The sequence below is a fragment of the Eleutherodactylus coqui genome, chromosome 5 (assembly GCF_035609145.1).
Source record: "Eleutherodactylus coqui strain aEleCoq1 chromosome 5, aEleCoq1.hap1, whole genome shotgun sequence".
NCBI lineage: Eukaryota > Metazoa > Chordata > Amphibia > Anura > Eleutherodactylidae > Eleutherodactylus > Eleutherodactylus coqui.
In genome coordinates, this window is record NC_089841.1 from 54,328,437 (window position 1) to 54,351,033 (window position 22,597).

A 22,597-nucleotide genomic window follows, 5' to 3' on the forward strand; every position below is an offset into this window, starting at 1 on the left:
TTCTTGTACATAGGGAGCAGTCTTAAAGTAGTTTTATTCTTGTACATAGGAGCAGTATTATAGTAGTTGTATTCTTGTACATAGGTAGCAGTTTTATAGTAGTTTTATTCTTGTACATAGGGAGCAGTCTTATAGTAGTTTTATTCTTGTACATAGGAGGCAGTGTTATAGTAGTTATATTCTTGTACATAGGAGGCAGTATTATAATAGTTATATTCTTGTACATAGGAGCAGTATTATAGTAGTTGTATTCGTGTACATAGGGAGCAGTCTTATAGTAGTTTTATTCTTGTACATAGGGGGCAGTATTATAGTAGTTATATTCTTGTACATAGGGGGCAGTATTATAGTAGTTATATTCTTGTACATAGGGGGCAGTATTATAGTAGTTATATTCTTGTACATAGGGGGCAGTATTATAGTAGTCATATTCGTGTACATAGGGGGCAGTCTTATAGTAGTTTTATTCTTGTACATAGGGAACAGTCTTATAGTAGTTTTATTCTTGTACATAGGAGGCAGTGTTATAGTAGTTATATTCTTGTACATAGGAGGCAGTATTATAATAGTTATATTCTTGTACATAGGAGCAGTATTATAGTAGTTGTATTCTTGTACATAGGGAGCAGTCTTATAGTAGTTTTATTCTTGTACATAGGGGGCAGTATTATAGTAGTTATATTCTTGTACATAGGGGGCAGTATTATAGTAGTTATATTCTTGTACATAGGGGACAGTATTATAGTAGTCTTATTCTTGTACATAGGGGGCAGTATTATAGTAGTTATATTCTTGTACATATGGGGCAGTATTATAGTAGTTATATTCTTGTACATAGGGGGCAGTATTATAGTAGTTATATTCTTGTACATAGGGGGCAGTATTAAAGTAGTTATATTCTTGTACATAGGGGGCAGTATTATAGTAGTTATATTCTTGTACATATGGGGCAGTATTATAGTAGTTATATTCTTGTACGTAGGAGCAGTATTATAGTAGTTATATTCTTGTACATAGGGGGCAGTATTATAGTAGTTATATTCATGTACATAGGAGCAGTATTATAGTAGATATATTCTTGTACATAGGAGGCAGTATTATAGTAGTTATATTCTTGTACATAGAGGGCAGCATTATGGTAGTTATATCTTTTTACATAAGAAGATGTAATTATAGTAGTTAAATTCTTATCCCCATAGGACACTATTAATAACATTTATGGTTTTACATTCAATTGCATGACAGGATAGCTATGATCTGTAAATATTGCACTCACCGGAACAAATGCATCTTTTTTAATCCGTACAATGTCTCCAACATGAATATCTTTCCATTTGGTCTTTTGGAAGCTTTATTTGAAAATGAAGCATTATATTTAGAGATGAAATTAAAAAATGTTTTACATGCCCCGTAATACATACTATAGACCTGTGACTTAAAACTGGGGAAAAAATGCAATCTGTCATTAAGTTTTTTTCATTCAAAATGTTCAGAAAAATTAATTTTTATTGCATGCTTTAGGGTTCCTTTGCATTATTTGCTTACTGTATGCAGTTGGCCCATATATCAGACATATGCAGGAACTTTCATTTACCTATCAGAGGCTAAAAGAGTGTCCTTTTGTCCTCCGTCACTCTGGTTTAATTCAGAATACCTTTTTTTTGCTGTATTGAATAGTTTGCTGTGTTATTCCATATAGAGGCATGCCACAAAAATGTAAACCACGAAGGGGATGGCCGTGGTGGTTGTTGGGGTAAGTCCCTTGCCACCACATTGATCATTGGAGCCAGGACTACGGGTTGTGCTGAGGCAAGAACTGGCAATTTGACCTCTGCCTGGCAGGCTGAAGCCAATTTTCTCTACATCATAGTTCCCTTCTCCACAGTATGAGGAAAGTATAAAATTAAAGCCTCATGGTCATATGCCGGCCTGTGGCGGACTTCAATGATATTGTGCCCAAGATAGGATGGGCGGGCGTGAGCTCCAAGGATAGAGGGGACACTATTAGGGTGCATTCCCACGAACGTATATCGGCTCGGTTTTCACGCCGAGCCGATATACATCGTCCTCATGTGCAGGGGGGGAGGATAGAAGAGCCAGTAGCAGGAACTGAGCTCCCGCCCCCTCTCTGCCTCCTTTCCACCCCTCTGCACTATTTGCAATGAAAGGAGGTGGGGCGGGGCTAAGTTACCGTGAATTAGCCCCGCCCCGTCCCGCCTCTCCCCATTGCAAATAGTGCAGAGGGGCAGAGAGGAGGCAGAGAGGGGGCGGGAGCTCAGTTCCTGCTCCTGGCTCTTCCATCCTCCCCCTATGCACATGAGGACGACGTATATCGGCTCGGCGTGAAAACCGAGCCGATATACGTTCGTGGGAATGCAGCCCAACATTCAGAATTTTTAAAAAGGCTAGTTGTAGATAAACAACAGAACTGTGTACTTTTACCTTCCATCTTTTATCACTTCACATGACCGGTTATTTACTGCTTTGTCCATCTTATGACGAGACTAGAAAGACAAAAGGATGAACATAATGGTTGGCGGTTGTTAGATGTAACATAGTAACATAGTTCGTAAGGCCGAATGAAGACAATGTCCATCTATTCCAGCCTGTTATCGTCCTGTGTTGTTGATCCAGAGGAAGGCAAAAAACCCCAAGAGCAGAAGCCAATTAGCCCTTTTGGGGGAAAAATTCCTTCCCGACTCCCTAATGGCAATCAGACTATCATGTATTTAAACAGAATTACACATAACTATTTTCAGGTACTTTATGGAGCATGACAGCATGTTTGAAAGCAGAAAAACATTTGTTCTAATCCCGTATGGCATTTCAATCTATCCCGCTATGAATGGCAAGAGATATGCAGTACAGGCAATTATCCTGCACTACAAACAGTTAGGTATGAGTCTAATTGGTTTCAGCAACCGGCAAACAATAGTGACTCATCTGCTGGATGGTTTTTCTGCATATATCTGACTCAGTGATAATAAAGCTCCTTGGAGAATAAAATCACAATCACGTGAAAATGTAGCAAAACCGGTGCAAAGGAAAAGTGGAAAAGTTGCACAAGGTAACCAATCAGGTCACTTAATTAAAGAGAACATGATCCCAGGACTATACTCTGATGAGCTGCCATGGGCAGTGCCATATTTAGGTCAATGAAGGCACCTGCAAAAAATATTTTGGCATGGGGGTCCCCATTTTACCCTCTACAACCTGGCCTCAACTGACCCCTTATCAAGAACTGGGTGTGCATGCATATGGCCCTTTCCACTGAAGTCTTGCCTATACCTGTCCCAATCAATGTGCCCACTTGATTAGAAAGATGGTATCTGATAGGCCACAATCTATGATCCAAAGGCTCACTTGTAGCTTCTGATCTAGTTGTGATCTAACCCTTTAAGGGCAGGCCTTAATTTGGTACTTAAAGGGGTTGTCCAGTTTTAAACTATTGATAGCCTATCCTTACAATAGGCCACCCATAGTAGATCAGTGGGCATCTGCTGAGTGGGACCTTCTCTGATCAGCTGTTCATTGGTTGGTTTGCTTGTATACTTAGCTGATTTCTGCAGGAAGCAGAAAGCTCCATCCCCACTCTAGTGGTCAGGCTTGGTATTGCAGACCATTCACTTCAATAGGAACTTTGCCTGCAATACCAAGCTGGGGGAATGGAGTTAACTGCCTCCTGCAAAAATCAGCTCAATGGCAATGTACACCAGCCTGGCAAACAGTTGATCAGTGCAAGTCCCAGGTGGCAGACCCCTTCTTATCTATTACTGATAGCCTATCCTATAGATAGGCCATCAGTAGTTTACAGGAAGAGAACCCTTTTAAGGACGCAGCAATTTTTGGGCAATTTCATCACAACTTTTCAAAACCCATAACCTTATTTTTCTTTTGACATAGCCATTTGAGGCTTATTCATTGCATGGCGAGCTGTAGTTTTTATTGGTACGATTTTGGAGTATATTTAATGTATTCTATAACTTTTATTAATTTTTTGAGTGAAATAAACTTCAATTCTGCCATTGTTTTTATTTCTTTTCTATTATAGTATTCACTATGTGAATTAGATGACGTGATAACTTTTTTATTTCTTCTGCAAGTCGCTACGATTAAGACTATACCAAAATTATTTACATTTTCTTTAGCTTTTTTCCACATTTGTACAATAAAAACCCTTTTTTTCTGTTCAAAGACCCAGAAATGTTTTATTTTTCCATGGATGCAGCTGTGTGAGGGCTTGTTTTTTGCATGATGAGTCGTTTTTACTCATACAATTTGGAGGTATATCTGACTTTTTGATCACTTTTATTGCACTTTTTGAAAAGAAAAATGGGAAAAAAAAGCCTTTGGGTTGTTTATCAGTGTTTTTTTTACATTGTTTACTGTGCAGGATAAAAATGTGTGTAATTTATTGTATGAGTCAGTTGGATGTGGCAATACTGAAAACGTATGTCTTTTAGAAATAAAATTAGAAAACTGTTATATTTTTTTTTACATTTTTAATGATTTTTATTTCATTTTTTATGTTCTTCATGTACCTGTAGCGTATGATAATACATTATTACTGCACCGTAGTGTATTATCTCTTTACTATGACAATACCACCCATGGCAACCTATCAGCCCTCCATGATGGGATAGTGAAGGGCTAATGATGTCATAGAAGGAGCTTACTCTGTTTGTCAACTGTTTCCATGACATGGTCAACATTGATTACAGCATGTTAGAGGTTAACGGTGGAGGTCAGAGTTATCTGCATTCCCCATCATTGCAGCTGGACCTGACTGTCAGCTCCTGAGCCCCCACCATACATGTAGCACCTGGCAAACCCAGGGTGGTGCCAGGGCCCACTGAGGCTGGAAGGCTGATCTCTCTTTCCAGAGGTGGGATTTACCATCTGTTTCTACAAGTGCCCATTGGGAAGGACTAATAGCAGAGAGAAGAGTCTATGTAATGACATAGTGTGGAGCCAAAGACGTATGAACTGCAATCCCCACAGAGGCAAGAATTAGCTGGAGAAGTCATGAATATCTGGACCAGATGAAGAAAAGGAATGGGTTGAGAGGACATCACCCGTGGGTCATTTAGGGTTGTTGTGTATTCTGTCTCTGACTGCATGACATAAGTATTATGATCACATGTAAGGTCCACAGCATTCTAGTTTGCGAAACTACGACACTCAGTATATCCTTAGCATTGTTCAGATCATACTGGGAGGTGAAGCTTCACATAGTAAAAACTTCTATAGCACACAATGGGTTGCCAATAATGCTTTGGTGTACTAAGTATACCAAAGCATTATTTCAATGATACCCACATGGTATTGCCATAGTTGCAATGACCCATGTTAACAGCCTACTGAGCCTGGGGTGAGGGGGGCACCTCACTTTCATAATTTTAAAGCCATGGTAAATGAGGTAGAAATAAAGCAAAATATACTAGATACACTATTTCAGTTTTACTGCTATGTGTGTCTGACATAACGCAAAGTGGCCCACTGAGACTCTATAGACCAAGGGCCACTGGCCTTTCTCCAGGGGATGCGGTTGCACCAGGGCCCAGGAGCCTTAAGGGGTTCATAAGGTTTCTTTTCTCCATATAGGGAGCCCAGTACTACGAATAAAGCTTTATAGTTGGGGGCCCTGTTACAGGTTTTGCATTGGGGCCCAGGAGCTTGAAGTTACGCCTCTGTCAAGGGCCCATATAAATTTGGAGCTGGCCCTATATACATATATGGCATTTCCCCCTAACCACTTCCCTCTCATGATGTACATGTATGTCACAGAGGGAGGGTTTAAACAACCAAAATGGAAATCCCAGCCAGGGCATAAAGGGTGGTGAAGACTCCTGAGAAACCTTTTTCCTTGTTCTGCCTCCACAATGCAGCCCTGGCCATGGCCAACTCCTTCATTCATCTTTTCATGAGATTTGATACATCTCCGTCAGATTCTTATAGCATTCATTTGGCTAAATGATGTGGCAGATGTCTTGACTAGATTGCAAAACACGTTTACCAAAAGGTGTTACACTGTAACTTTATATCTTGTAAATCAGCCCTCTGTGTCATAGAATTTGCATACATTGGCTGGATGTCCAACTTGGGGTGAGTAAACCAAAGAACCCGCTCTCCACGTGACTGTGATTTTATCAGCACTCCAAGGAGTTTTATCATAAGTCAGCCGGACCTATGCAGAAAAATCAGCTGGGACATGAATCACTCCTGTGCACTGTTTGGCATGTTTCCTGGAGTGTATTAGATGACGGCACTCATACCGTGCTCACCTGTATGCCGTGTGCGATAATTGCCTGTACTACACATTGTTACAATTCATAGCTGCATAGACAGACAGGAATGCCAAGCGGTATTAGAACAAATGTTTTTCTCCTCTTCATCTTCCTGCCACGCTCCTTCCAGCTGGAGTAACTGTGTTCGCTGCTCTGCCTATATTTTTGGACACCCTCACTAGGTAAACAGGATCTAACGTTGATAGAAGGACATTATAAAGTTCTGCGGTCTCATAAATATCCATTGTTCTATCACCTGTTCATGTGACATATTGGAGTTGCCCTTTATTCTTTGTTGGCCCTCACCAATCACCAGCTGTCAGAACTACTTCCTCCTCTTAAACATTAGTGAAAGGGTCCTTCATTAAATAATTAAAGGCTAGCAAACTATTTCCCTCATGCACCCCACCAGTAGAGGAAACTGGGTGCCGCTCTCAGTTTGGGTCCTCATTCACTTGGCTGGGATTAGGCAATGAGGGCACAACGTTGAGGGGCATTAAAGGTGTTTTCAAAGACAAGTTCTACAACTTTCTCGTATACTTTATGCGTCAATTCTTTACAATTTTCAAGCCATCTGTTGGTGAATGGGATCAGTATTGATTTCATTCGGAGTCTGAAATTCTGTTCAAATTTATATTACTCGGGGCACTTTTATGCGGCCATTGGGGTTTTTACATGTGCCCACTGGCACCGTACAAATGCGTGAACGGGCGCACAAATCTAAGCATACGCCAAGCCTGCAAAGCCGTTGGGCGGGGGGAGACAGTTTCGCTCTGCTAAGCTGTTCTCCCCTTTTTCTCCCTCTCGCCGGCTCTCTGCAAGTAGCCGGCTGAACGCTTTTACGCTGCAGGAATGCGCTTGTGTGATCTAATGCATTGAAATCCAATGCATCAGATAGTGGTGTATATTGGCCAGCCGCGAAAACGGTGTCCGACAAACGCTCATGTGAATAAGCCCTCAAACACATGAGATTATTGTTGGTGGATCCTAGAAGATCAGCAAAATTAGCCAAAATTCAAGCCAGCTACCAGATTGATGGGGGCACCAGGTGTATGCATGGTGGAGGTGATTGCCCCCCACCCCCAATCGCTCAGGTCTATCTCGCCAGATGATCATTTTCCTTGATGTGGCAGAATCTTGTGGAGTTACATGGAACATCCTCCTCCTGTCTCTGTCTCTTTCCCTCTGATGCGCCAAGGCACTGCTGTCAGCCTATTGGTGCCCCGTGACAAAATGTGCTTAGTTTGGCTGCTGTATTTAATTGATGTGTTTAGATATGGTATTGTATCAATATACTGAGGTTGGTTTGAGCTGCATGTATTGTGGCAAGTTGGGGTCTGCTTGCCACGGGATCGTTGACCTCGCAGACAGGAAAATGACCACCAGACGTGCAGAAACACTTCATGAGGCATGGATTCTCTTTAACCCATTTAGGACCAGCCACTGTAAATTTACGGCGGCTGGTCCTGGGCTTAGAGCACCGCCGATAGTAAAATTACGGCAGTGCTTTAAGTCTCCTGTCTCTGCAATCAGTCAGAGGCAGGAACGGGTTATCAGCTGTTAGTGACAGCTGATAACCCGGAGGAGAAGGCAGGAGGGGTTTTTAACACTTCCTGCCTTCTGCTTCCCTGATATACAGTGCTCATATATGGGGAAAGTGAAAGTAACATGTACTTTCACTACAGGAGCCTCAGGGGGTCATGTGACCTCCTAGGATTCCCTGCTACTGCAGAGCTGGAGGGTCAGACTAGACCCTGGCAGCTCTGCAGGTGACTAATGTCACCACAGGGGTTGCTTTCCCCTGTAACTAGGGCTCCTATGGACCCCCCAGCTACAGTGGGAAAGTGTCAAATAAAGAAAAAAAAAAATGTAAATGTCCCCCAGAGGTCTTGTATGACGTCATGGGGGACATAGATAGTAAAAAACATAATTACATAAATAAGTAAGACAAAATAACAGAATAAAACAACAATACATACATAAGAAAGAGAATAACACAAAGCAGACGCCAACAAAAACCGTTGCCGTATGCGCCCTGTAAGCCAAAACCATACATATTATATATCAAAACGTCCGAAACAAATAGAGGAACCCATTCCCATACTTTATTTTAGTGCAAATATAAAAATAATTTTTAAAAAAATTATAAATGTTATAAAAAATGATTTTTTTTAGCTTTATAAAACTAAAAAGCTGAAAAAAAAGTCAGTGAAAAAGATATTAAAAAAATAGTCCTATATGTCACGGAAAAAAAACGCAGCAAAAATAATTTTGGTAGCTAAAGGAAAAAAAATAGAGCAGTAAAACCGACACATGGGTAAAATCCCTAAAAAGTGTCTGGTCCTTAAGGTACAAAACAGCTTGGTCCTTAAGGGGTTAAGACTAGCGCCTGCCAGCATTTACTTCACAGCAAACAGCGTATATAAACAGAGTCCATGTGCAATCCTGGGTTCACAACCCACCGGGTCCTGTCACTAACCCCTCCTGGGGCATCTGGAGGGTGTCTTCCTCTGTCAAATTGCCAAAAAATGACTGTGTACTTAAAAGGGTTGTCCTCTTGTAAACTACTGATGGCCTATCTATAGGATAGGCTATCAGTAATAGATAAGAAGGGGTCTGCCACCTGGGACCTGCACTGATCAGCTGTTTGTTAGGCTGGGGTTCATTGTACTCCTGGCATCAGATTCTCTTTAATTCAGTAACCTGATTGGTTATCTTGTGCAACTACTCCACTTTTCCTTTGCACTGGTTTTGCTACATTTTCCTGTGATTGTGATTTTTTTCTCCAAGGAGCTTTATTATCACTGAGTCAGATATATGCAGAAAACCATCCAGCAGATGAGTCACTATTGTGTGCTGGGTTCTGAAACCAATTAGACTCATACTTAACAGATAGTACCGCCTTCCTGTCTTTCCTAATAAATAATGTACTGTAGGTACAGATAGTACTGCCTACCTGTCTCTCCCTATACATTATGTAGGTACAGCTGGTGCTGCTTTCCTGTCTCTTCCTGTAAATAATATAAGTCCAGATAGTACTCCCTCTTTGTCTCTCCCTATAAATTATAGTACTGGCTCCCTTTTCTCTCCATAAATACTATAGGTGCAGATAATATTGCTTCCCCATCTCTCCCTGTAAATGATGCAGATACAGATAGTGCTGCCTCTTTGCCTCTCCCTATAAATGATGTAGGTACAGATAGTACTGCCTCCCTTTTTCTCCCTATAAAACCAATAGGTACAGATAGTATTGCTTCCCCATCTCTCCCTATAAATGATGCAGATACAGATAGTGCTGCCTCTCCATTTCCATAAATGGTGTAGGTACAGCTAGTGCTGCTTCCCCGTCTTTCCCTATATATGATGTACTATAAGTACAGATAGTACTGCCTCCCTGTTTCTTCCTATAAATGATGTACTATAGGTACAGATAGTACTGCCTCCCTGTCTCTTCCTATACATGATGTACTATAGGTACAGATAGTACTGCCTCCTTGTCTCTTCCTATAAATGATGTACTATAGGTACAGATAGTACTGCCTCCTTGTCTCTTCCTATAAATGATGTACTATAGGTACATATAGTACTGCCTCCCTGTCTCTTCCTATAAATGATGTACTATAGGTACAGATAGTACTGCCTCCCTGTCTCTTCCTATAAATGATGTACTATAGGTACATATAGTACTGCCTCCCTGTCTCTTCCAATAAATGATGTACTATAGGTACAGATAGTACTGCCTCCCTGTCTCCTCCTATAAATGATGTACTATAGGTACAGATGGTATTACCCTCTGTCTGTTCATGTAATTTATGCAGGAACAGATAATACAACCCCTGTAGGCACTGGAATTTCACATAGCTTCTGCTACCTTTATGTGAAGCCATTAGATACTGCTAACTTTTACAAGACTGTATACAGGAAACTAAATGCGGTGAAAACGAATTTTCACTTACAATGTCATCAGCAAGGTCTTTGATTGCAGTGATTCCCAGAACAATCACCAGCGGGATGAAAGTGGTGTACCAGGAGACTGTGGATATTTGGGGGATCAGCTGGAACAAGATGATAACAATGATAACATTATTAAGGCACATTCTAAAGGCCCTTTTACACACAACGATATTGCTGAAAATTCATTCACACAGACGAAAGTGAGTGATAATTGTTACATGAACACACAGGCAGTCCTGCACTATTCGTTCTGTTGTCTTTCAGCCCAGGTTTTTAGCTGGCTTAAAATCCATCCGCTGAGAATTTGTTCCATTTAAATACAGTTTCTCCAGTCTTTTCAGCGACTAAAGGCCCATTTACATGCAAAGACAATCATTCAGACAATTGGCTTATAGTCTAGTCAGAACAGCCCAAGTGATGGGCAATTCGTCAATATGACCATCCAGCTTCTCACATCACAATAACGCACCCCTCTGACTCTGGTAACGGGGTGACATCTCTTCTCTGCGTCGTAGAGGCGTCTAGTGGTCAACAAGCTCTACACAAGGGGAAGAAGAGGTCCACTACACACAAGGAGCCTCCGAGAGCCTCTTATAGGCCAAGGGGGAACCACTTTTAGGGTCTCAGATGACAAGACCGTCCAGCTAATCACCACAGCTCTCACCATTTCTATATCTGCCTGAGATGGAACTGCATGCCGAGTTTTGCAGCAAAATAGCAACTTCTAGGGACTTGATTGTTTTGACAATGAGTGTATAATAGGATCCATTAAATCTACTTATAGTTGACATTTTATGTTACGACAACTCTGTTTTACTTATGCCGCTCCTGGTCTCACATGGCAGTTATTGGTTCTGAATTATAATTGTTGCCTCCTCCTTCTCCGCCATCACCATACCACTGACCATTCGTCAATATTTCTCTTACCTGTATAATTAGTAGAAGTAGGAAATAGGCGTTGGCGATCCTCCTAAACTGTTCGAACAAGTTGAGTGGCAGGAAGGTGATGACGTTGTACTTGGATGTCTTGATTACATTTGTCTGCATAAAATAAGGATTTGTAAAAATTGATTGTCGCTTTGCAGTATTTTACCGCTTATCTATGAACTCAGCGCAGACCTGATGTTTTTGAGAACTAACAGGGGCTTATTCCCATCATACATTCATCTATGGCGTGACATAGTCCACATGGGTAAGTAAATAATACAGTCCATATTTCTTTGTATGCAATGGGGTTCAGCACTCCTGCCTATTACCTAGGTGGGGTGGATGGCTATTGAGTTTTAAATGCTACCACTATGGAGGCCATTGACTTGTACAGGGAGCAGATGTCAGGCATAAATGACTACCTGTCCTATGGCGCAATGGGCTATTGATATCTGATGCAGATGTATTTACTGTATGTATATAAGCTCCTCCTTATAGACATCTATGACCTCCTACCGTGTTTCCCTGAAAATAAGACAGTGTCTTATATTAATTTTTGTTCAAAAAGGTTTAACTTTTTTACATCTATAGCTGCCTGGAAACTTTTTGAATTGACTTTTTTAATTAACTGTGAGCAGGGCCTAATTTTGGAGTAGGGCTTATATTTCAAGCATCCTCAAAAAGCCTGAAAAATCATTTTGCATCCTCAAAAATTCTGGAAAATCATGCTATGTCTTATTTTCAGGGTATGTCTTATTTTCAGGGAAACAGGGTAGATAGGAACATCTCTACCTCAACCCACCAATCCTGAATTGACACAAGGTATGCAGACCAATTAAGAAACAAGTACATACCGCATGGCTATATGACTGGAAAGGAATAACAATTAATGTTAGTACAATGGTGATCAGATGATTGCCCCGAGTCTGGATTCTGATATACTCAGCAAACAGACAATTCTCCAGGGAAAGCCACACCAGCTAGACATGCAGTATGACATGGCGGTCCTTCATTGGAAAGGCCATCAATGTAATACATGAATGACTTGAGGTTGACAAGAGGGGGAGAAAGTTTTCTGTGGATCAGTTTCATAGTAACATACCGGTAGTATGTTAGGCTGAAGAAAGATATATACCCATCTAGTTCAGCCTAGTTTTGCCTTTCAAGCCAATGTTGATCCAGGGAAAAGGAAAAAAAAAACAATGAGGTAGTAACCAATTTTCCTCATTTTAGGGGGAAAAAAATTCCTTCCTGACTCCAAGTCTGACAATCAGAATAATCCCCGGATCACCGACCCTTGAAGTAATCAGTGATATAACATATAATATTGTATCGCTCAAGAAAGGCGTCCAGCCCCTCTTGTACTCTTTTATCGAGTTCCCCATCTCCATGTCGTCAGGCAGAGAGTTCCATAGTCTCACTGCTCTTACAGTAAAGAACCCCCTTCTATGTCCGTGTAGAAACCCTCTTTCCTCAAGACGTAGAGGGAGCCCCCTTGTTACAGTCCTGGGTATAAATAGAGGGTTGGGAGAGATCTCTGTATTGTACCCTGATATATTTATACAAAGTTTTTAGGTTTCCCCTCAGATGTCTTTTTTTTCTAAACTAAATGCCCCAATTTTGATAACCTCTCTGGGTATTATAGTCCACCCATTCCATTTATTACTTTAGTTGCCCACCTTTGTACCCGCTCAAGCTCTGATATGTCCTTCTAAGGTATCGGTGCCTAAAACTGTTCACAATATTCCATATGTGGTCTGACCAGTGACTTGTAAGGAGGAAGAACAATGTCCTCGTCATGTGCCCCCAGACCACTTGTGATGTACCCCATGATACTATTTGCCTTGACAGCAGCTGCCTGACACTGGTTACTCCAGTTAAGTTTACAGTTGACTAGAACCCCGAAGTCCTTTCCCATGTCAGTGTTACCCAGTGGTTTCCCATTTAGTGTGTAATGGTGACATGTAATTTCCTGCCCATGTGCAGAACTTTACATTTATCAGTGTTAAACCTCATTTGCCACTTTTCCACCCAAAACCCCAACTGAGGGTGGACACCTACTGGCATTTTATTCTCTCTTGCGCTGCGAGAACAAGTGAAAACACTTGCCTCGCAGCACAAGAAAAATGCTGGAAAAACGCGGTATTCGCCCTATGTTTTCAATAGGGCTGGCGCTGCTGCCGCTGGCCCCATTGAAAACACTGGCGATATTCCAGAGTTTTTCTTGCGCTGCAAGGCGAGTGTTTTCACTTGCTCTCGCAGCGCAAGAGGGAATAAATTGCCAGTTGGTGTCCACCCTTATCCAGATCCTCTTGCAACCACATTCTGTCCTCTCTTGTGTTAATTACTTTACATAGTTTTGCATCTTCTGCAAATATTAATATTTTACTGCACAAACCTTCTACCAGGTCATTAATAAATGCATAAAAATGAATAGAGCACAATACTGCCCCCTGTGGTACCCCACTAGTAACGGTGACCCAATCAGAGTATGAATTCAGTGTGAATCCACATTATATGGGTAAATCCTGTGATCTGAGTGATTTCCAACGAAGCCTGGTCATAGGTACTAGACTAGCTGGGGCTGGGATTTCACTGCCAACCGTGTGGGGATTTCTCATGCAGCGGTGTGGAGAGTATACCGAGAATGGTGTGATCAAGGAAAACATCCAGAAAAAGGGGATCCTATGGATGTAATCAACTTGTTGTCAAAAGGGGTCAGAGGAGGATGTCAGGAATCGTTCTGATGAACAGTCAAGCAAACAACGTTGGTGCTCCAAATAACGTCTCTGAATGGACAGCTCATAATTCCTCAGATGTCGGACTCTAATAAAGTGGCCTTTCATTGTACATTGATGCCTTGTAGCCTTCTAGACTGTGCTGTATTAGTGTACAATCTTGGGTGTGCCCTACATTGAGAACCTGCTGCCTTGTTGACTTTTGGTTATATAAAATCCTTCCCCGATTTATGAGCATTTAATGGCTGTTATCTTGCCTTGTGTGGGTGCAACGTTGACCCACTGTAACATGTGCCAAGTGGGAAGGCTTGTCAAAAATAACCATAGATATGACCACTCAAAGACAAACAAGGAAACATACGGCATATTTGCTTGTCTTAAAGCAGAAGTACTTTGTCTTCATGAACTCCGGCTGATTGTAGAACTTTGGATCATTCGCTTTAACTTTCCAGCTGTGTTCTGGAAAAGACAGAAGACATTTTATCATGGTGCGAGTTATTACAGAAAATTACAAATATGTTTCTGGAGAGTTTCTCACTATGATACCCATCGGGGTGTTCACGTTTTTTTTAGTAATCCATTGAAAATACATGCATGCTTGGCTGAGCTGAGCATTCATGATTATGATGGAATAGCTGTTCACCAAACGAGCGTTTGCCTGATAGTTAAGTGTACGGCCAGCTTAAAGGGTGTCTGTCAGCTTTAATATCCTGTCCATCCTGCAGGCATCATGTTATAGAGCAGGAGGAGCCGAGCAGATGGATATATAGTTTTATGGGGAAAGATTCAGTATAACTTGTAGTTTATTCATTTGTATCTCTGCACATTCTGAGCTGAAGAGTCCAATGGGCGGAGCTATCAGTAATTGATAGCTACCCCTGCATATAAAGTCATACAAAGCTGTCAATCACTGATAGCTCCGCCCATTACTCAATTATTAGGGATATGTCTGTTGACCAGCTTGCTGACTGTTTCCCTTGAAAACCAGACAGAATTGGTCATAATTTACCTTTGGAAATCTTATCTTTTACTTTACTTCGATTTAATCCATCTCCTTCTGGAAGGGTCTGTGAAGCGCCCAACTCATCATCCGTTTCGTCATCGGTGTACTGAAACTTCTCATCGTCAGGCAGCTCTGAATCTTCACTTAATGTTCTCCGGTTATTCTCCATACTGCTAATGTGGGATAGAACACAATACAGCAGATTAACCGCACTGCAGGGATGAAATCTTGGAAAGTATAACATTAGAATGCTTTTTTTTCCCTCTTAGGACGAATCTAACCTGGTCGCCATATTGCTTGCAGAAATCACAGCAGGAAGCGATGCGATGTCATCATTTTTTGGTGCAGAATTGAAGCTCTGAGGATGGAAATCTCTGTGGAAAGGCAGAAAGGTAATGGTTGGGATATATATCAGATACATAAGACATCTTACTGTCAATGGCAGATCACAAGGGTTGATGAAGATCTTCTGTGGTCACTGAATGCACTGCTGCTGCGCTACTTCTTCCTGGATTTTAACAGACATCTGTGAAGAAGGCTCCTAAGGCCTCGTGTCCACGGGGGAATTATATTTAGCAAAGCCGCGCGTGAAAAAACACGCAAATCCGTATCCCATAGGAAAGCATTAGAGTTAAGTGAACATACTCTGGCGAGCTTGATGCTCGTTTGAGTATTAGCGTACTTGATGGTGCTCGCTACTCGAACGAGCATCAAATCAAGTTCGACCCTGCCCAAGCTTTTGGCCCCTCCCCGCCGCAGCGCGCACCAGGGGGAGGGAGAGAGAGGGAGAGAGAGAGAGAGATCGGGACCCGGCGTTCCACATACAAAATTGCTTGAGTCTCCCATTGTAGTCAATGGGGTTCGTTACTCGAGTAGACCTCTCGAATTTTACGAAAAGCTCGACTCGAATAACGCGGGCCCGAGCATTTGGGTGCTCGCTCATCTCTAGAAAGCATTGACCATGGTAATTAAATAGCCGCGGATAGTATTCTAAGCGATTTGCGAATTTCACACGCAGCTAAAAAAAAACTACATGCTCCATTTGCTGCATTCAAAGACCCAGAACATAATCCAATAGTTTGAGGCAGGTGTCTAAAAAATGCTGCAAAGTAAGATTTTTTTTTCAAAAATGGAAGGAAGGCGAAGAACTATCTGTAGTGTAAAGAAGAACAAGGAGTCCTGGAAGTGATGATTTGGCCCCTACAGAGCCCTGATCTCAACATCATCCAGTCTGTCCTGGATTACGTGAAGATGGATTTTAGCAAGCTACATCCACAGAAGATCTGTGCTTAGTTCTCTAAGGTGTATGGAAAAACCTCCCTGCTGAGTTCATTCAAAAACTGTGTGCAAGTGTATCTCAAGGAACTTATGCTGTTTAGAATGCAAAAGGGGGTCACACCAAATACTAATGTGCTTTTATGTTTTATTTTCAGTCACTTTGTATTTTCTTAACAAAAATAAACCATTAACTATCTTTAGAACATTCTTGCTATGCAGACATTTTCCCTACACATGCCTAAAACTTTTGCACAGTACTGTATGTTGTTTTATTTGTTTATTTTTTTTGCAAAAAAAGGAAAACGTTTTTTTAATTTCTTTTTTATTTGGATATTTTCTGCCAACTTCTTTTGTTTTCTTTTAATGTCCTTGTGAGGGTCTTGAACCTGCGGTCCTATGATTGCTGAGATAATATACTGCAGTACTTCTGTTCTGCAGTTTTTTTGTCTCTTTCTTTGGCTATCACAAGCAATGGCAAACCTGAAGAACATTGTCAGGCATCCAGTTGCCATTTGCAATTGGATGGTAGAGGACTGATGAGAGAGATCACTCCCTCTATTAATGGCTTGCATGCATCATATAAGGGGGTTATCGGTGGGGATCAGAGTTCTCTGCAATCCCTGCCGCTGCAGTGGGATCCTGGCTGTTAGTTACATGTATGTTATGTACATGTACGGCATTTCACGTGAACCCCTTCTCCATCGTGTCATGGTGCAGGAAGGGACACTCCACCTTCCCTAGATTATAGGGAGTCCTGGATGCCAGGAGGGACCGTTCAGGATCTCAATGTTCTTGTAAGGACTAGAGTAACATAATTACATAGCTGAAAACAGACCTATGTCCATCCAGTTCAGGCTATTATCCTGCAGTGTTGATCCAGAGGAAGGCAAAAAATTCTATGTGTGCTTCTTCTATTCTCCAGAATATATCCATAGAGAAAAATGAACTACAGTATATAAGTCCCTACAGATTTCCATCAGTCCCATAGAGAGCCCTTACTCTAGGCCATTGTTATAGCTTTACCGAATCAGAAGGCAAGTTCAGCTCTGCTACATCTGTACATTCACAGGCAGAGTTATAGCTATGGAATGCCCCCCGAGTGCCATCGCATAGGAGTTGTCCAACCATCACTCAGGTATTTGTCCCCGTTCATCTAGAGCCTCCATCACGCTAAATGCTTTGTTATTCTTATATGAGGAATGGAGAAAATAAACTTTGCTCACAATCTTTACAAGGGACAACGAGAAATACCGGTTGGTGGAAATGCCTTGTGGGAGTCTCCATGTGGTGAGCTGTGACATTGCGGTTAGTTAATAGGTGTGACATCTTCGGTATTCTAGAAGCCCAGAGGGCTGCTGGAAGGAACGTCATCACTAAGGCTTCATGCACATCATGCTTGGTCTCCACATTTGGGGCAAACACAGTGGAATCTGCCTGAAGTCTATGCCACATGTGTCAGTTCAGTTTGTAGTGACTAAAGATATATGGAGTCTTCACCAGCTACTTTATGGAACAGTCATCGATGTCCAATGCCTTGAAAACTAACGAGGCAATCACTTAAAGGGGTTTTTATGGCAAGTGTCCAGTGTGTTAGTGGTGTCCGGGGTATTAGTGATGTGCATGGGATGTGTCCGCTGTTAGTGGTGTGTGTAAGAAGTATCCAGTGTGTTAGTGATGTGTATGACATGCGTCCAGTGTGTTAGTGGTGTGTATGACATGTGTCCAGTGTGTTAGTGTAGTGTATTACATGAGCCCAGTGTGTTACTGGTGCGTATGACATGTTTCCACTGTATTGGTGAAGTGTAATGTATGTGTCCAGAGTGTTTGTGCTGTGTATGACAAGTGTCTAGTGTGTTAGTGGTGTGTATAACATGAGTCCAGTGTGTTAGTGATGTGTATGACATGTGTCCAGTGTGTTAGTGATGTGTATGGCATGTTTCCAGTCTGTAAGTGGTGTGTATGACAAGTGTCCAGTGTGTTAGTGATGTGTATGACATGCGTCCAGTGTGTTAGTGGTGTGTATGAGAAGTGTCCAGTGTGTTAGTGGTGTGTATGACATGTGTCCTGTGTTTTAGTGGTGTGTATGACATGCGTCCAGTGTTTTAGTGGTGTGTATGACATGAGTCCAGTGTGTTGGTGGTATGTATGGCATGTGTCCACTGTTAGTGGTGCATGTAAAAAGTATCCAGTGTGTTAGTGTAGTGTATGACAAGTTTCCAGTGCATTGATGGTGTGTATGACAAGTGTCCAGTGTGTTAGTGGTGTGTATGACAAGTGTCCAGTGTGTTAGTGGTGTGTATGACAAGTGTCCAGTCTGTTAGTGGTGTGTATGGCATGAGTTCAGTGTGTATGGCATGTGTCCAGTGTTTTAGTGGTGTGTATGGCATGAGTTCAGTGTGTATAGCATGTGTCCAGTGTGTTAGTGTAGTGTATGACAAGTTTCCAGTGCATTGATGGTGTTTATGACAAGTGTCCAGTGTGTTAGTGGTGTGTATGACAAGCGTCCAGTGTGTTAGTGGTGTGTATGACAAGTGTCCAGTGTGTTAGTGGTGTGTATGGCATGAGTTCAGTGTGTATGGCATGTGTCCAGTGTGTTAGTGGTGTGTATGGCATGAGTTCAGTGTGTATGGCATGAGTTCAGTGTGTATGGCATGTGTCCAGTGTGTTAGTGGTGTGTATCACAAGTGTCCAGTGTGTTAGTGGTGTGTATGACAAGTGTCCAGTGTGTTAGTGGTGTGTATGACAAGTGTCCAGTGTATTAGTGGTGTGTATGGCATGAGTTCAGTGTGTATGGCATGTGTCCAGTGTTTTAGTGGTGTGTATGGCATGAGTTCAGTGTGTAAGGCCTGTCTCCAGTGTGTTAGTGGTGTGTATGGCATGTGTCCAGTGTGTTAGTGGTGTGTATGGCATGTGTCCAGTGTGTTAGTGGTGTGTATGGCATGAGTTCAGTGTGTATGGCATGTGTCCAGTGTGTTAGTGGTATGTATGGCATGTGTCTAGTGTGTGAGTACAGAATGTAGTAAACAATAATTATTACTTGGCAGCTGAATCAGCAGTACAGTCACTTGAATCTGACATACTGTTTCAGAATGCTGCCCCAGAGCCTCGAACACTCCAGCACTACTGACTGCTCTTTGCCAACGCTGCCTAGCTTTAGTGGCTTTTGGAGGAACAAATCTCAGTCTCTAACACAAGGACTGATGCAATTATCCATCATCCCAATTATGCAGTTACATACTTATCAGACGTCTCATGTTTCTATGGACACTCAATATGTTCCAGAGTGCGCAATAGTCCTTGTGGTGGGGGGCATCTTGCTTTCAACAGCACAGTGGAATATGAGTGGAGCCGCCACAGCTTCTACAGTCCGATTGTCCAGGCATTCACTCTTCCACACAGAAGGCTCCAGGGATTCTTCTCACAGCTCAGACAACTCGGCAGCTCCAAACCATTCCATGCAAGCTACCAGGGTCCCTGTGGGGCACCAAGTGTCCTCGCATTCATTTCCTGCCTCACAGGTCCCACCCAGCAGGATGATTTAGTGCTTTACACCTTCCACTGATCATGGGATCTTGGTTCCAGACCACACAACACGTCCACACGGGCCACAACAGAGCCTGTCACATACATCCAACTGCACAGTTAAGCATAAATAGTATAGGCTATATTTTAACCGTAAATTGCTCCAGACAAGGTTACAATATAGCATATCAGCCACAGCTGCATCATAACTATCTATCTGCGCATTATTTATTCTTTACGGTATTTTTGTATAACGCACATTTTTCATTAAATACATTTCCCTAATAACTCTATTGTTTATAACGACTTTCTAGAAGAAATTTCTACTTTACTCTCCTTCATTAGCAAACTCTAACATACATGTCCGGGTTCCATGGATAAACACACAGCTTATTTGCATTTCCTCTAGTAATTAGCAGCATTGCTGGATTATACTCTAATAAACACATTAATTAGGATATTTTCCTATAAACAACATTTTATACACTCTTCCTACCTAAACCCTATCAGACATTACTTTTTCCTAAATTTGTGGTGCCAACTTTTCCATTTCTCTACATGTTAGTGGTGTGTATGGTATGTGTCCAGTGTGTAAGTGGTCTGTATGGCATGTGTCCAGTGTGTTTTTGATGCATATATTGCATGTGTCCAGTGTGTTAGTGGTATGTATGGCATGTGTCCAGTGTGTTTTTGATGTATATATGGCATGTGTTCAGTCTGTTTGTGGTGTGTATTGCATGTGTCCAGTCTGTTTGTGGTGTGTATTGCATGTGTCCAGTGTGTTAGTGGTGTGTATGGCATGTGTCCAGTGTGTTAGTGGTGTATATGACCTGTGTCCAGTGTGTTAGTGGTGTGTCTGGCATGTGTCCAGTGTGTTAGTGGGGTGTATGGCATGTGTCCAGTGTGTTAGTGGTGTGTCTGGCATGTGTTCAGTGTGTTAGTGGTGTATATGGCATGTGTCCAGTGTGTTAGTGGTATGTAAGACATGTGTCCAGTGCGTTGATGGCGTGTGTGACAAGTGTCCAGTGTGTTAGTAGTGTGTATGCCATGTGTCCAGTGTGTTAGTGGTGTATATGACATATGTCCAGTGTGTTAGTGGTGTACATGACATGTGTCCAGTGTGTTAGTGTTGTGTATGACATCTGGCCAGTGTGTTCGTGGTGTATCTGCCATGTGTCCAGTGTGTCAGTGGTGTGTCTGGCATGTGTCCAGTGTGTTAGTGGTGTGTATAGCACGGGTCCAGTGTGTTAGTGGTGTGTACTATAGATTGGTGGTACACATCAGGAGGATTTCTTGATGTATATGACTGTATGACTATACGTTGCCCATAGACTCCCATGATAAAAGAAAAAGTATATAATGCCATTTTTGTATAACGCCTCTCTCTATGTGGCAACAGACAACTCTATTTCATACACGAGTACAGAAAGTCTTCAGATCCTTTCACTCTTTTAACAGTTTATGTTGTAGTATTGAGCACATTAAAAAAATCCAGTTTCCCGCCTCATTCTGCACTCAATACCCCAAAATGACAAACGGAATGTTAGAAATCTGAATTTTTTAAAATTACACAGTATCATTTTTCATTGACAAACTCACCAGACATTTGCAGGATGAATTGAGGGAAATACCAGCTGAAGTGTATCAGATATTAGAATGCCATGGAGAGTATGCAATGTCATTGGGACCAACGGAGCCACACTGAGTATGAACATACGGAAATACTACTTTTGATTCTTGCTCAGGGGTCCAATTACTTTTGATAACATAAGTGTACGACTTTTATATTTTATTGTGGAAAACTGGACATTTCCTATTATTTGCAGCACCTGATGCCTAGAACACCTATTGGACCCATCCACTTTTTTTTGACCTAGGACAGCAGGGTTTGTTTTTTCTTTCCTCTTTCACCCCGTTTTGATGATGCTTAGGTCATTTTTGCACCCTTTAGTTCGCTAGAACCGCTTCTCTCTCTCGGAGAGCTCCATTGTAGTTGCACAGCATCCCTCTATGGCAGGGGTGTAACTATAGGGGATGCAGGGGATGCGGTTGCACCCGGGCCCAGGAGCCTTAGGGGCCCATAAGGCCTCTCTTCTCCATATAGGGAGCCCAGTACTATGAATAAAGCATTATAGTTGAGGGCCCTATTACAGGTTTTGCATTGGGGCTCAGAAGCTTCAAGTTACGCCTCTGCTCTAAGGTATTACTAAGGTCAATATCGAAAGACCCTGAACTGGGGGATGTCTTCTTGCATCTCTCATTGCCACAATTAGGGGTAAGATATATTCGTCCCATGGATTTGTCTCTGCCCTACCTATGACACGTGGAGACTCCGGACGGAGATCAGGACCGGTTACACTTAGAAAGACTCTTCACTGTACAGAGGCTTCCTGGAAACTCTCAAAACAGAGTCTACAGTCCGAACGGAGAGGTTGTGCATTTTGGTTTTGGGCAAGGGATTACTAAAGGTATCTTTACAACTATCCGCCCAATAACCGCTGGGAATTGCAAATTCAAACAATGGTTGTTCAGAGTAAACGTGGCCACCAACAGGGTGACGGGTGAGAAGTCGCTCGCTGGTCACTAGTCGTTTTGTTTCAGCTTACCAAAAAAAAAAAGTCCCTTGTTAACGAAGAGTCACCTGCTGTAAAGTCAGAGTTGCTTTCATATTTGAATGACTTGCAAACAATTTGCGTGCAGATCTTCCCCACATACAATATGTGGGCACACGGCTAATAAACAGTCATCGCCCTGCGTAAAAGCAAATGACAGGAAAGTCGCTCACATGAACAAACACATTAAAAGCAATGTGTTCCATTCGTATGTGATATCTGACTATATCATAATCGGTCAGGAATCGCGCTTGACAATCGCCCCATGTGAACGCA

The 22,597-nt window shown here is 42.0% G+C and overlaps 1 protein-coding gene across 3 annotated transcripts in view; it reads right to left on the bottom strand.

The window, feature by feature from the left end:
• LOC136627436 (phospholipid-transporting ATPase IC-like) overlaps nt 1–22,597 on the bottom strand; it is a 74,811-nt gene that overhangs the window by 51,406 nt on the left and 808 nt on the right. The window contains exons 1-8 of one of the 3 annotated variants that reach the window (XM_066602527.1): nt 19,426–19,444; nt 15,191–15,283; nt 14,916–15,082; nt 14,268–14,365; nt 11,169–11,282; nt 10,244–10,342; nt 2,443–2,504; nt 1,277–1,349 (exon numbers count right to left, since the gene is read on the bottom strand). In XM_066602527.1, coding sequence (XP_066458624.1) covers nt 1,277–1,349; nt 2,443–2,504; nt 10,244–10,342; nt 11,169–11,282; nt 14,268–14,365; nt 14,916–15,082; nt 15,191–15,201 — 624 coding nt within the window. In that variant the 5' untranslated portion in view covers nt 15,202–15,283; nt 19,426–19,444. Of the gene's footprint in view, nt 1–1,276; nt 1,350–2,442; nt 2,505–10,243; nt 10,343–11,168; nt 11,283–14,267; nt 14,366–14,915; nt 15,083–15,190; nt 15,284–19,425; nt 19,445–22,597 lie in introns of those variants that run through there. The other 2 variants (XM_066602528.1, XM_066602526.1) reach the window with 2 other exon arrangements.